The 16,130-nt window shown below is 38.2% G+C and overlaps 1 protein-coding gene across 1 annotated transcript in view; it reads left to right on the forward strand.

The window, feature by feature from the left end:
- Positions 1-16,130, forward strand: part of crybg3 (crystallin beta-gamma domain containing 3) — a 75,784-nt gene that overhangs the window by 10,343 nt on the left and 49,311 nt on the right. The window contains exons 2-3 of the mRNA XM_003219109.4: positions 2,929-3,007; positions 5,627-6,069. Of these exons, the coding sequence (XP_003219157.2) occupies positions 2,929-3,007; positions 5,627-6,069 (522 nt within the window). The remainder of the gene's footprint in view (positions 1-2,928; positions 3,008-5,626; positions 6,070-16,130) is intronic.

Raw genomic sequence — 16,130 nt, forward strand, 5'->3', positions numbered from 1 at the left:
TCTCTGCCCCAGTGTGTGGTGAAGGCTTTTAAGCAGAGGCTAGATGACCATCTTTCAGGGGTGCTTTGAATGGGATTTTCCTGCTTCTTGACAGGGAATGGACTGTCAAGGTCCCTTCCATCTCTATGATTCTACTGATTTTCACATCATGTATGTTACCAGTCCCTGGTCAGTGTCATATCTAACCAAATATCTTACTCATGACATATAGCACCATATGTACTTGTGTATACGTTGACTTCATGAATTAGTAGAGGACAGGTTTGAGGGACAAATTATGGATTTTGCTTTGACCTGTGGATAATGCCAGAGAAAAAAGTTAGGGGCATGTAACAAACAGTTTTCTCTCCTTTTAAAATGCATAGAACAAACATACTTTGGAACATCTAAAGAAAAGGATAGGACCTGTTTATATGATGGGGTTGCATGAGGAGGGCATGAAATTGCATTGCTGATCCTAAAATGCTTACATCTATACAAATACAGATAGGGAAAGGAATATAAATGAGGGGAAAGGTTGAGAAGGGGGTGGGAGTTCAGGGGAGAAGAACAAAGAAAGCAGCCTGCCTCTATTACAGACCCAGCATGAAGGCACAGGCAAGAGGTCCTTCCATCCCAGTACCCCTCCCTTGTCCAAATTGGAGGTAGAAAGGCATTCCTCTCACTTTACTCTCCTTTTTTTAGCCTGAGCAACCCCTGCCATAGGTAGTGATTTTTTTGTGATTCCTTATAAAATAAACAACATTTATAACCTAAATTCTTCTTAAATTGTCACACATGAGTCTTACACTGACCTTAAAATCAAGACTTTGTATCCTCTAAGAATATAAATGGGCCCCTGGTGGCACAGTGTGTTAAAGTGCTGAGCTGCTGAACTTGCGGACCAAAAAGTCCCAAGTTCAAATCCCGGAAGCGGAATGAGCGCCCGCAGTTAGCCCCAGCTCCCGCCAACCTAGCAGTTCGAAAACGTGCAAATGTGTGTAGATCAATAGGTACCGCTCCGGCGGAAGGTAACAGTGCTCCATGCAGTCATTCCGGCCACATGACCTTGGAGATGTCTATGGACAACGCTGGCTCTTTGGCTTAGAAATGGAGATGAGCACCAACCCCCAGAGTCGGTCACGACTGGACTTAACGTCAGGGGAAACCTTTACCTTTTACTAAGAATATAAATTATAGTTAATACCCTAATTTTCTCCTTTCAAAATACTGAAAAACATTCTACTGTTGGTAGATACTGTTCACAGAACCTTCTATTACAATCTGGGTCATAGAGTTGGATTTGCCTGTTCACCTATCTCAAGCATGAATTCATATCAGCAGTTGAGGCTTAATGTTTTCTCCCCTGTATGGTAACTTCACTTAAATGGAAAACATAATTTTGGAATAAACTGGTAGCTATTTTTTCTTCTTCTAAGGCAGTTATCTTGGATTAAAGACAGTATCTTTCTTGCTGTTCAAGTGAGCTAGTAACATACTTAAGAACTTGTAAAAACAATGACCAAACTTTAAGCACAAGTTCTGTGTAGTTAAATCACAATTAATTTTCTCAGGGTTTAAGTGCACTCGACAGCTTTTGATTGTAGCCAGTGTAGATTATACAATATCTTAAATCTCAAATGTGTTCTAGTGCAAAGTCCCAGGAACTGTTTTGGCATAGATATTAAGTATAAGTTACACAACCCGGGGGGGGGGGGGATTTTATGCAGGTGGGGGGCAAGAACTGTGTTAGTTTGCCATTGATCCATTGTGTTTAATAATCCCTTTCTCCTTATTTTCCTGTTTTCATCTCATCTAAATATTATTGAGTTCGGGTGCATTGTAAAAAGCATCTAAAATCATATTAGATTGTCAAATTGATGTAAACCCTTAGATTAAATTAAGAAAAAAGCAGTAGCCTTCAGTTATGTTAGACAAAATATACATTCATTTGTCTTTTCATTTATTCTAATGCTGCAATTATATGTATGTAAGGTCCTAAAACTTGCTTTTAATAGAACATGTATGGACTAAGCTACACTGTGTTTTTCCGCTGATGATAACTGAATCAAACTAGAAATTACTTATAAGTGGAACAACATCACAGAAAGCATTTTTACTCTAACCTCCCAATTCTTTGTGTGAGTGTACGCTTCTTCAAGTCACACTTAGGTGACCTGAATTCATGGGGTCACTACTTAGGGTAGTGACCCCATGAATTTAAGTCATGGTTTTCCTTACTTAGGAAAATACGATTTTCCTAAGTAAGGAAAATACGATTTTCCTAAGTAAGGAAAATCCAGAGGTGGTTTATCATTGCCTATCTTTGAAATATAACCCACAGCACATGATATTCTTTGGTGGGCGCCCATCCAAGTACTACCCAGGGCTGACCCTGCTTAGCTTCTAAGATCAGACAAGATGTGGTGCATGTAGGGTATTTAGATCTTCTACATTTCATCCAGTTTAAAATAACCGATTTTCATGATGTATTTACTTTGAACCCATTATTCAGTTTGTTACTTTCTAATCTCTTAAAGTGCATAAACATCAACTGAAAACCCATAATTTGTTATAGGCACTCCATTAACGTAACATAGTAAACCCTTAAATAGATACAAGTTTTTGTAGGTAAACATGTTAAATATGTGGTGTCGGCATGTTGAGCTGCAGTTAGTGATGAGATTGACAAAATATTCTAAGGACATATTAGTGAACAGTTATGTAGTTAATGTTTCAAACAAGAAATGAATTGGTAATTCAAGAAAACCTTTATTTGAGTTTGAATGTAAGTTCTGAAAATTAAGGAGGTTCTTTGACCAAAGGTTAGGCAGCTGTCTAAGTCAAGGTGCTAGCATAATGAAAGAATAAAGTAAAGCATCTGTATCCTTATTTTTGTTTTTGAAATGTTCTTAGTAAACTCAAGCTTTCTTCTTCTTTCCACCCCAGTTTTGAAGCAAAGGCAAATGAATCTACAAATGTGTTGAACGAGAGAAAGGAAAGCGACCCTCTTCCAGAGCTGCTGAAGGTGTGTTTTTTATTTATTTGCTTTAAAGGGGATCAGGATCGGTTTCTTTTTACCTCATTTGCTAAGGGTGTAGCTAACATTATAGAATTGCTGCAGTTTGATATCACTTTAACTGCCATGACTCAATGTTATGGAATTGTAATTTGGTGACTTACCCACACTATTTGGCAGAGAAGACTAAAAAGCTTGTAAAATTACAACTCCCATGATTCCGAAGCATTGAGCCATGGCAGTTAAAGCAGTGTTAAACTACATTAATATACATGCATATGTACGGTTTACAACTTCTTCACATTTTTCGGGCACTGATTCTGAAAAACATGAAGAAGTTGTAAATTGTACATGGAAAACACATGACGTGAAATCAGTTTATAAACCAGTTGAGAGCTGAGGTTTAAACACTGTGTACTGCTTGACAAGCAGAGAACTAGCAAAATTCAACTGCTTTTTCTAGTTGTATAAGAAGAAACCTGCTTATTCTAGTGGTCCATGGTCATGCCCAGCCTTTTGAACACATATGAAAGTAACTAACTTGACTAATGACTCATCACTTTAGGATTATAAGATCCAGCAGCTATAGCTGCATTGTTTTTCAAGACAAAATGTTACGTTCAAAGAAATGGTTAAGCAAGAAAGGAGAAATAATTAGGATGCTAACAGGTGTAGTTGCAGTATCACTATTGTCAAAAGTAGCACTCTGTATGAAGCAGAGGGCTGGTCTATCCTGCTATTCTGCCTCTCTCTTTATATATCTTTGTTAAACACGTTATGGATTCCTGTGAGATATAGTGCTTGTGATGATAGTTATGGTTCATTACTATTTAAAATTCCTTTAGGATTGCGTGTCACCTACAAAGCCCCAAATATCCCATCTCATAATCCATTTCTCTACTGTGTTACAATTTTGCTTGACACTATTTTTTCATTGTCCGTGGACTAATCACACTGGTACATTTAGTTCTCTCCCATAAAGTCCAAAGTTGCATTATGGTGCCAGTGCAACAAAACACACATGGTTGTGATATGATGCATCACTAACATGTTGCCTCATTGTCAAAGATGTGAAGGCCTGGGGAACAAACAGTCCCTGTCCCCCAATCATTTTTCCCAAAAATCTTTTTTTTTTTTTTTAAGTGAGGGTGATGGATTATGGAATATTTTCTTTTACAATGACTTATTATTAGTTGTGTTGTTATTTATTTCCCACTTATTTCTTCTGACATGAGACCCAAGGAAGTATTTTTTAAAGATGAGAAGCTCTTTCGAAATTATTGTAAAAATTCTGTAACAGCATTACCTTTATATGCAATATTTCTTACCTCCATTCTTTTTATGGGAACATGCAGTTTATGTTGGCTAGATGGAGCCACTAGAGAAGAAAATATATTTTCCCTGTTGTACTGTTGATAGCTTATTTTGTTTTATTTTTTTTGTCTGCTTCTGATGAACTGGAATAAACCAAAGATGTTCCATAAAGTTCAGGTGGTCCATGCCTTTTAGCTCCATTTGTAGACTTTGTAGCTCCAGTGTATAAGCTATCACGCTGGGGGAAGTATTGTAGTATGTGGTGCCCTCCCACCTCCAGGGGACTTATGGATAAGATGGATTGTCTACTAGATCAGTGGTTCTCAACCTGGGGTTCTCAGATGTTTTTGGCCTACGCCTCCCAGAAATCCTAGCCAGTTTACTAGCTGTTAGGATTTCTGGGGGTTGAAGGCCAAAAACATCTGGGGACCCCAAGTTGAGAATCACTGGTCTAGATCCATTTCCATCTTGTTTCAGTCCTGACCAATGGATGGAGACAACTTGGGAGATGACCTATGCAGGGAAATGGGCAGGGGGGGGGGGATATCTTCCTGTTTATTTTGCTGAACCTCCTAGCAGTGTTCAATATCATCAACCACGATGATCTCTTGGGCTGCCTTGGGAAGGAGACTTGGAGATATGGCCATAAAATTTTAAGGGAGGACCTAGAGCTTCCTAGAAAGGTGTTCACTCTAGAAAGGTTCCACAGAGTGATTAAAGGATGTTGACCATAGAGATGCATTCGAGGATTTAGAGCAGTGGTTCTCAACCAACCTGGGGTCCCCAGTGTTTTGGCCTACAACTCCCAGAAATCCCAGCCAGTTTACCAGCTGTTAGGATTTCTGGAAGTTGAAGGCCAAAACATCTGGGGACCCACAGGTTGAGAACCACTGATCTAGAGATTCCTAGAAAAAACATTTTCAATCAAATCCATGAATAATCTAGCCCACAAAAGTCAAAATCAGAGATATACAGTAATGGGACTTGAGCATTGGGGGGGGGGGGATTCTGGAACCAAACCCCAAATGATACCAAGGGCCTACTTTAGTGGAATTGAATGCATTCTTTTGTCATTTCAAGGCTATCAGTTTGTTTCATAGGGCAGAGCATTGAGAGTTAGATTGAGTGATAAATGTCAGCCATAAAGTTCACTTGCTGATTTTGAACCAGCCTGATCTAGTCAAAGCCTCTCAGCTCAATTTATCTTATAGAATTAATGGAAACATAACACAAATAAAATCTAGTCTTGAACTTCTTGGAGAAAAAACAAGATATTATAGTTATTAATAAAATCCTCTGTTTCTTCCCTCGCAGTTTGCAGTCTGTGAAAATAAGAATCTGTCTACAGAAGATCTGAGCAGATCCACCACTCAGGAGGAAATAAAGAAAGCCAACAGCCTTCCTAGTTTAGCCCATGGATCCAAAACTACCCATAATGAGAGACAGGTCAAAGAAGGATTTTTCCAGTATCTTGGGAGTTTATTTGGTATTTCATCAAAATCATCTCTCAAAGAAACTGAGCAACTTGCTGCTGGAAATAGACACGACAACACTGAAAAAGACTTTGAGAGTTTATCGAGCCATCAGGAAAGCGGACACATTGAACATCTCATTGAACCAGAAATATTTGTCATTTCAACTTCTGAAAGTAAACAAGCACATTCAGACAAAAGCGAAGACATTAACTTTGTTAAAAGACCCAATTCTGGATTACAGAATTTACACAAAGGAAAAGAGAAATTTCCTGAAGCACCTGAGTAAGTACCAATCTAAAATCTAATCTAATCTAATTTAAAGTGCTTCCACGTTTGTGTTCACAGGATCTGGCAAGAACGTTCTATTGATTGCTATGTTACGAAAATCCTTGAGAAGCCTTGTTTTTGTTCCTGAAGGATGCTGACAGTATTGGAATGTTATAGTAACTAAGAAAACGTCTCAGACAAAATAGCCATGTTCTTCCACAGTCTTATCAAGTAATAGGTTTTGTTCAGTACAGTACACTTTAATTACAAGCACATTTGCTCAGAATAAGTTCTCAGTGTAGATCATAAGTTGTTTTAAAGTTGTTTTTTTATTAAATAAAAAGACAGCATATTATAAAATGAATTAATGACAATAACTATTACAGTAGAGTCTCACTTATCCAACATAAACGGGCTGGCAGAACGTTGGATAAGCGAATATGTTGGATAATAAGGAGGGATTAAGGAAATGCCTATTAAACATCAAATTAGGTTATGATTTTACAAATTAAGCACCAAAACATCATGTTTAACAAAAAAATTGACAGAAAACGTAGTTCAATACGCAGTAATGCTATGTAGTCATTACTGTATTTATGAATTTAGCACCAAAATATCACAATGTATTGAAAACATTGACTACAAAAATGTGTTGGATAATCCAGAACGTTGGATAAGCGAGTGTTGGATAAGTGAGACTCTACTGTAGTTGTAACTACAATAGAGTCTCACTTATCCAATATAAACGGGCTGGCAGAACGTTGGATAAGCAAATATGTTGGATAATAAGGAGGGATTAAGGAAAAGCCTATTAAACATCAAATTAGGTTATGATTTTAAAAATTAAGCACCAAAACATGATGTTATACAACAAATTTGACAGAAAAAGTAGCTCAATACGCAGTAATGCTATGTAGTAATTACTGTATTTACAAATTTAGCACCAAAATTTCATGATGTATTGAAAACATTGACTACAAAAATGCGTTGGATAAGCGAGTGTTGGATAAGTGAGACTCTACTGTACATTTAATTGCTATTATTAAATATAAATATGTTTTGCAAAATGGAATTAAGTGCTTTTACTTTTCAGATTACATCCCTGCTAAGTAGTCAAGAGTACCAATATTTGTAGGAGCAGGACACGAACTTAATGACCAGGGTAGAATGGGGCAGGATGCTGCAAGAGTAGGGGAAAGAGTGAAGGAATTACTATAGCTTCTTTTGGTGTTTTGCCAGTCATATTAAGAACATATTAGTTTGATGTTTTTCAAATAAAGTTATCTAAGTTTGAAAAAGGAGCCCCCGATGATGCAGCAGGTTAAACTGCTGAGCTGCTGAACTTGCTGACTGAAAGGTTGGAGGTTCACATTCAGGGAGCAGGGTGAGCAACCGCTGTTAGCCCCAGCTTCTGCCAACCTAGCAGTTCGATAATATTTAAATCAAACATGCCAAATCACATAATAGTAGTAGTTAGAATGCCGGGATTTATTTGGAGAAATATGTTCAGTTCAGCTTTTTCTGGTAAACCCACATCACTGATTTTCACTCATGGAGAGAGGCAACATGTCCAACTCTCGATAGCTTCATAACTTTGCCTGCCACTTTTGTCCTCTTTCTTACTGGTATTCTATCTAGAGTAAATGATTTGATTTAGTGGAAGTGTTAACTGATCAGCAGCATGTGCCATGGGTTTATTCTTGTTACAATTAACCAATAGGTTTCAGTGTGTCGTATTATGGAAATTTCAGCCAGTGTGCACTGGATACTTTCACTAATCTGTAATGATAAAAGACAATGTGTATGCCAGAACCATAGCCCCAAGGTCACGAAATGTACATACCTGTGTGCATACTAAAGAGAACTTACAGGTTTGTGCCTTAATTAATTAAATTGTGCCTATATTTGAAGGCTACATTTACAACTTCAGTCATCAGAAAGCATACTGCCCAAACTGTCACATAAATTTGCAGTTAATAGAAACTGAAGCAATGGCAAGGCAATCTGAGGGACAGAAATACAGGGTGTTTGAAAAAGAACTCCCTATTCACCATTTAATTTAAATGGTGAATAGGGACTTCTTTTTCAAACACCCTGTATAGGGGTGCCCCTTTTTCAGAGGAGTTTAAGGGCACACCATGGGAAAGAATGTTTCTTAGCATACTGTGGCTTTATTTTGCTAGCAGGGATATTATTATTATTATCATCAACACAACGACGTTGTATGGCACAGCAAACAAGATAGATATGCTGGATTTCGTTTCGCAGAACCACAAGTCGAACACTTCCCAAGTGTCTAGGACTGTGTGATGTATTTTCTGATGATGTGTGCAGATCCCAGTAGGGTGGCCTTTTGCAGTTGGCAGATGGTGATTTTGTCAATGTCTATTGTTTCCAAATGCCGGCTGAGATCTTTTGGCACGGCACCCAGTGTGCCCATCACCACCGGGACCACCTGCACTGGTTTCTGCCAGAGTCTTTGCAGTTCAATCTTGAGGTCCTGATAGCGGCTGAGTTTTTCCTGTTGTTTTTCATCTATGCGACTGTCACCTGGGATGGCAACATCAATGATCCAAACCTTGTTCTTTTCCACAACTGTGATGTCTGGTGTGTTGTGTTCCAGAACTTTGTCAGTCTGGATTCGGAAGTCCCACAGTATCTTTGCGTGCTCATTTTCCAATACTTTTGCAGGTTTGTGATCCCACCAGTTCTTTGCTGCTGGGAGGTGGTACTTGAGGCATAAGTTCCAATGAATCATTTGGGCCACATAGTTGTGCCTCTGTTTGTAGTCTGTCTGTGCGATTTTCTTACAGCAGCTGAGGATATGATCAATGGTTTCGTCGGTTTCCTTGCACAGTCTGCATTTTGGGTCATCAGCTGATTTTTCAATCTTGGCCTTAATTGCATTTGTTCTGATGGCTTGCTCCTGGGCTGCAAGGATCAGGCCTTCTGTCTCTTCAGGGTCCCATTCGTGAGCCAGAGCCAGGTCTTCTCCTTATCAGCTTTTCCTTCAATTTTGTCAAGGAACTTTCCATGCAGTGTTTTGTTGTGCCAGCTGTCAGCTCTAGTTTGTAGTGTGGTTTTCTTGTACTGGTTTTTTGTCTGCTGTGTTTTGAGGAGTTTCTGATTTTTGACTTCAATCAAAGCAGGTTCTTCACTTTGCTTGACATATTCTGCCAGGGCATGTTCTTCTTCTTTGACTGCTTGTTTTACTTGTAAGAGTCCTCTGCCCCCTGATCTTCTAGGCAGATATAGCCGGTCAACATCACTGCGAGGGTGCAGGGAATGATGAATGGTCATGAGTTTTCTTGTTTTTCTGTCCAAATTGTCCAGTTCCACCTGTGTCCAATTTATAATGCCAGCAGTATATCTTATGACAGGTATGGCCCAGGTGTTTATGGCCTTGATGGTGTTGCCTCCATTGAGCTTGCTTTTGAGAATTTTTCTGACCCTTTGTGTGTATTCTTTGCTGACCACAGTTTTCACATGTTCATGCTTGATGTTGTCCAGCTGTAGTATGCCCAGATATTTATAGGCCTCTGGCTGGTGACACTTTATTGTTTGGCCATTGGGCATATTTATGCCCTTACTTTCAATGATTTTTCCCTTCTTCAATGCCACTGTTGAACATTTGTCCAAACCAAACTCCATGTTGATATCAGTGCTAAAAATTCGGACAGTGTTGGTCAGAGACTGGATTTCAGTTTCCGTTTTCCCATATAGCTTCAGGTCATCCATGTACATCAAATGTGAAATTTTGTGAGAATTCTTAGATGTTTGATAGCCGAGATTTGTTTTTTGTAAGATTGTTGACAGAGGGATCATGGCGATAATGAAAAGCAGAGGGGACAATGAGTCTCCCTGGAAAATTCCTCTCCTGATGTTGACAAGTCCATAGCTTTCATTTCCAACAAACAGTTCAGTTTTCCAGTGCTCCATCATGTTTTCAATGAAGGTGCCAACGCTTTTACAAATCCCGATGGCGTCCAGGCACTTGATGATCCAGCTGTGTGGGAGTGAGTCAAAGGCCTTTTTGTAGTCTATCCACATCATGTGAAGATTAGCTTTTTGGCTTTTACAGTTCTCCAGAATCATTTTGTCAATCAATAACTGGTCTTTTGTGCCCCTGCTTTTCCGTTTGTTGCCTTTCTGTTCATCTGGCAAGATGTTTTTTTTCTTCAAGATAGTCTTGAATTCTGTCAGCTATGATGCCAGTCAGTAGTTTAAACATAGTGGGCAGACATGTTATTGGTCTGTAGTTTCCTGGTGCTGCTCCTTTTGCTGGATCCTTTTGTATCAGGTATGTTCTTCCAGTTGTTAGCCATTCACTGATACTTCCTTTCTGCAGCATCTCATTGAATTGTTGGGCCATTTTTCCATGTAAACTAATCAGATGTTTGAGCCAAAATCCATGAAGTTGATCACTACCAGGCGATGTCCAGTTCTTGACTTTTTGCACTCGTTTGCTGATCATTTCAGTTGTTATTTCCATCTGTTCCATTTTGTTCTGTGAGAATTTTCCTTCAAACTCCTTTATCCACCCAGCGTTTTTGTTGTAGTTTTTATTATTTTCCCAAAGTTCTTTCCAGAACTTTGTTGTTGCAGTTTTCTCTGGCTTTATGGTTACTGTGTCTGTTGTTTGGTTCAGACTCTGGTAGAACCGTCTTTGGTCTGATTGAAACAGTTGATTTTGTCTGTACTGGATGATTCTGGCTTCATACCTTTCAATTTTTCTGGCTGTTGCTGTAATTCGTTCTTTCACAATTTCCAAAGCTTCTTCAATTTTTCTGGTGTTCAGCCAGTACTTTCAGATCAGGTATTGCTTGATTTTGTCCTTCTTCAGTTTCCTCTCTTTCATATTTTTCAGGTTACTTGCATCTGATCTAAGTTTCTTGATTTTCAACTCTAGCCTGACCTTCCACTTTGGTTTTCCAGTCGATTTTCTTTGGGGCTGCCTTGGTTGTAGGAGCCCAAGTTCTTCTGTTACTATCACTGCTGCACTGTAGGCAAACTGGTTTGTTTGTTCAATTGATGTTATTTGGACAGTGGAGAGTACTGCATTCACATCTTATTATTATTATTATTATTATTATTATTATTAACAACAACAATAACAACTTTATTTTTATACCCCGCCTCCATCTCCCATGGGACTCGGGGAGGCTAACATGAGGCCAAGCCCAGATTTCCACAATGTGTTCAACACTGACAGCTGTACAACTTTTCTAGAAGGCTATATTGTAGCAAATCAAGATCCATTTATACCGGTACTACATGTTCACTGATACACTTATTAGTATTTATTATCAGCTTCCACTATTGTGCCATCTCCACATCTTCCTAGAATTGGAGGAATTACAGAAGGTAGTGCTCACACTAATAACTTCAAAGCTGGAGTTCTGCAGTGTGCTACACATTGGACTACCCTTGTATCACGTTCAGAAACCCCAGTTAGTTCTAAACATGGTAGCCATGGAACATCGAGCCCCCAGTGGAGTAGTGGATTAAAGCCTCGTGACTTGAAGGTTGGGTTGCTGACCTGAAGGCTGCCAGGTTCGAATCCCACCCGGGGAGAGCGCGGATAAGCTCCCTCTATCAGCTCCAGCTCCATGCGGGGACATGAGAGAAGCCTCCCACAAGGATGGTAAAAACATCAAAACATCCAGCTGTTCCCTGGGCAATGTCCTTGCAGACAGCCAATTCTCTCACTCCAGAAGCAACTCAAGTTGCTCCTGACATGGAAAAAAAAATCGAGGAATGACCATGTAACTCCAGTATTATAAACACTCCACTGGTTGCTAGTTACTTTCCGGGCAGAGTGCTGGATATTATCTTTAAAGTACTGCATGGTTTGGGTCCAGGTTACTTACAGGATTGGTTTCTCCTCAGTAATCTGCCTCGTACACTCGGATCTTCCAGGAGACATCTACTTCAGTCAGCCCAAAATGGGCTAGTCGTTACTGGGATTACTTTTTTTAGCCACCCCCAAATGGTGGAATGACCTGCTAAAAGGCATCCATCAGTTCCAGAAGCTGTCTTAATTTGAATGGGCTATCAATACTAATATCTTCTAGCAGGCCTACCCACATTTCTAAATTTGGTAGTATTTATTGGTGGATTTCAATATGCATTACTTCTATATTCTATTTTAACTGATGTTTTGTGTTGTAGTGTTTGTTCTTGCTCCCCTGTCTGTGTTATAGCCTGTTTTAGATTACGCAGCTTTGCTTCTGTGAGTGAAACAGTATCTGGATAGCTTTGCCCAGCCTCTATAAAAATCAGATCTTGTTTTCCAATTTAGTCCATCTCTTGAAAAAAATAACATATTGTGACACACCTTATAAAGTACTCTATTCAAAGTGTAGTTAAAACTATAGGGAACTGTAGTTCTGGTCATTTGAATACATTTCTTGGACCACAAGCAGTGTTTGCATATAACTGCCAAGCATAAAAACTGGTTCAGCAACCTCACCAGCTACGCTAGTGTGTGATCTATGGCTGTTTTTAATGCCATGTTGATGATGACAATAAAGCTTAAGTGATTTTGATTTATTCCAAAACTTCATACAGCACTCCCTGTCAGGGCTGTGATCTAAGCAAGTGCTAATTATATCCTTTTAACTGCAGTCTAACAAACTAAAAAAGAAAATGATCGTTAAATAGAGTTAGATGAAAATAGCATTATTGTTTGAGAGGTTCAAACGGTATAAGTTTGATTGAACAGGGTCATATTTTTGGTTGAACAGGATCATATTTCAGAGAAATCTTAATAAATGCTCCTAGGCATTTTCTTGATTGGTAATCCCTAGTTTTTAATAGAGTTTACCTTTGTATTGTTGTACATTAGAGTCTCACTTATCCAGCGTTCTAGATTATCCAACGCAGTCTGCCTTTTAGTAGTCAGTGTTTTTGTAGTCAATATTTTCAATACATCGTGATATTTTGGTGCTAAATTTGTAATACAGTAATTACTACATAGCATTACTGCATATTGAACTACTTTTTCTGTCAAATTTGTTGTATAACATGATGTTTTGATGCTTAATTTGTAAAATCACAACCTAATTTGATTAATAGGTTTTTCCTTAATCCCTCCTTATTATCCAACATATTCGCTTATCCAGCGTTCTGCCGGCCCGTTTATGTTGGATAAGTGAGACTCTACAGTATATTGCATCCTTCAAAATGCAACTATATTGTGTCTTTGTGTTGTCGAAGGCTTTCATGGCCGGGATCACAGGGTTGTTGTATGTCTTTCGGGCTGTGTGGCCATGTTCCAGAAGCATTCTCTCCTGACGTTTCGCCCACATCTATGGCAGGCATCCTCAGAGGTTGTGAGGTATATTGTGTCTTATTTGTTATGAACCGTGTTATCATGTTAAAAGTAGAAAACAGTCTATAAACACTAGGTGAAATAGTTCTAAACTACTAATAGTTTTCTTAAATGAATTAATATTTGACGTGGGAAGCAATATTTGTCCAGTTCTATTTGTTTCTCTTAAATCTGTATCTTGTTCTGTAGTACTCTAATACAGCCTTGATTATGTACTTAGAAAGTATAATTGTGAAGAAAGTCTCAAACATATGATTTTGAGCTGCTGGTGGTCAAGCTATTAGAAACATAGGAATTTTTATATACTTTATCTACTAATATCCTAGTAATTTGCATCTATTTAAAATTAATATTAAAATTTTAATACTCAGTTTAGACAACATATCCCCAGAGAAAGAAACCATAGCAGAAACCAATAAAGGTAATACTTCACAAGAGTGTTGTCATTTTATTTTACCTTTTAAGTATTCTCAAATCAGTGGCACACCTTTTTAACAATATTTATTATGGGAACTAGAAATTTACACTACTCTGTGACCTGTGCAATCTGAGGTTAATTTTGCAAACCGTAAAAGAACTTGCTGTTGGCAAAGACTTCATTTTCCAGGCCTTGAGCCAAAGAAGATGGAATTCATGAGTTCAGCCTCCAGCATATTTACAGGAGGCAAAGGATGTAGGCCACGATATCCCACAAGCAAATCCAGTTGGCTAATTCAAACAATTATCTCTGAAAAATATTTTACATTTTTAATAAGGCATTGTGAGTTTAATAGCTTTCCAGTTGAAGAACTGAATAGTAAATGTAATATTTGGGGGTACATTTCTCAAAATAGAATTCTTATAAGACAAATTAGTATGCAATATTACCAGCAGGCAAAGTTTGGTATTATGATTTTTATGAAATTTCAAAAACTGTATTTCATCACTGTGTGAAATACAAGAAACACTTTCAGGTTAAATATTTAGTTATTATAAATAAATAGGGAAAACTTTGAAAAGCCATACATAAAATGCATATGGTAAGATGTTCAGAGGGTGTCCTAATCTTGGAAGCTAATTGGAATCAGCCGTCATTAGTACTTGGATAGGAGAGCACCAACAAGTGCTGTTAGCTGTATTTCAGAAGAAGGGACTGGCAAAACCACCTCTGAATATTCCTTGCCTACGAAAACCTTATGGCATTCATAGGGATTATTATAAGTCAACAAGTAACTTAAAGATACACATACACACACAAAATGTTCACAACTGGAATTTATGCTTATGATTTCTGTTTTTCACAGTTGTTTTAGAGGTCCTGTTATACTCACTTAATCAAGATTAGGAGTTGTCAGCATTAAACACATCAACAATTGCTCTTATTCCAGCTAATCATTTACTAAATGGCATTGCTCAATACTCCTGCTAATCCTTTGCTACAAAGGAAGTCCTGTTGCAATTTCCTCTTCTTCAGCTGATACATATCAGCAGTAATTCCACCTGGCTACTGCAGAAAGAGGTAGAGAGATGGGCCAGCCAGATTTTTTTTCTTGCTCCAGTTGAGTAGCCATTTGGCTCTTTTCTTCCTTGAATGGTTGCTCTTCCACTGAACGTTTTAGAAATAGTGGCAGAGTGTGGTTCTCTGTAACCTTTTGCATCAATATTTCTTTTTTTTGTCATGTAAGGATATTTGTTTAGTAATTATTAGGTGCATTTATAAATCATTAATAATAATCATCATAAAACAAGGTAGCAGTTTGCTTTGAAACTGTGGATCCTTCAAGACCAAGATTGATATTCTGCTAGGTTTTATGGGGGTGGCAGATGTCATTTTCCATTAGTTGCTGTTGTTGCCATGTACTATCTATTTGACTATGAATTATGGGTAAGCAAGCTATGAAGAGAAACCTAAAAGAGACTCTGTCTTATAGGTTGAAGCAACTCTATTGTTATGCCATCTGTTCTAGGTGATTTGTTTTTCTCAAGTGCTCTCACTGCAGTTTCCTCTTCACTTTCTAAAACTGGAGATTTGTCTTCATATGGTTTTCCTTTGAATGAATCTGTCATTAAATAGTTTTTTCCAATATTCTTTCAGGTATTGTAATCTAATCCTCTGCTAGTCGTAGAGCATCCCCACACTTTATTTAAATTTGATTTCTCAGATCTTGTGGAAGATGTCTCTTGCTCTTCCTTTTTTGTTGTCAACTTCTATTATCATAGTTCTCCATCTCTTGTGCTTAACAAGTTGCTTAACAGTTACATTCAGCATTCTGACTTTATTTCTGTTACCGTTTACTTTTGCTTCTCATCTGTCCTACCTGCTTGAAGAGTTTCCTGTAATGTCCACTGAGACTTGTCTTTCTTTTTGACTTCAGATAGAGTCTTTTGCATTCCTCCCTGACAAAGTGTCAATCCAGAGTTCTTCTGGCTCCTAGTAATTTGGTTTAATAATGCAAATTCTACAGAGATATTCTTCAGGTTGTATTTTGGCATTATGGTCAGTTTAGTGTTCTTTAGCTTTACTCTTTTTTATATTAGTAGTTCATGGTCTATGCCACAATCAGTTCCTGGTCTTGTTTTTATAGAGAGAAGGGAAGTCCTCATCTCCTGCCTTCAGTTACATAACCTATTTGATTTCTATATTGGCCATCAAATGATGTCGTTTTATACAATCACTTCTTAGTTGCTTGAAGATTGTGTTTGCAACGAACACATTTTTGGCCTTGCAAAATTTAGTCAGCCCCTCTCCTGCTTTGTATCTTGA

Source organism: Anolis carolinensis, chromosome 3 (assembly GCF_035594765.1).
Source record: "Anolis carolinensis isolate JA03-04 chromosome 3, rAnoCar3.1.pri, whole genome shotgun sequence".
Taxonomy (NCBI): domain Eukaryota; kingdom Metazoa; phylum Chordata; class Lepidosauria; order Squamata; family Dactyloidae; genus Anolis; species Anolis carolinensis.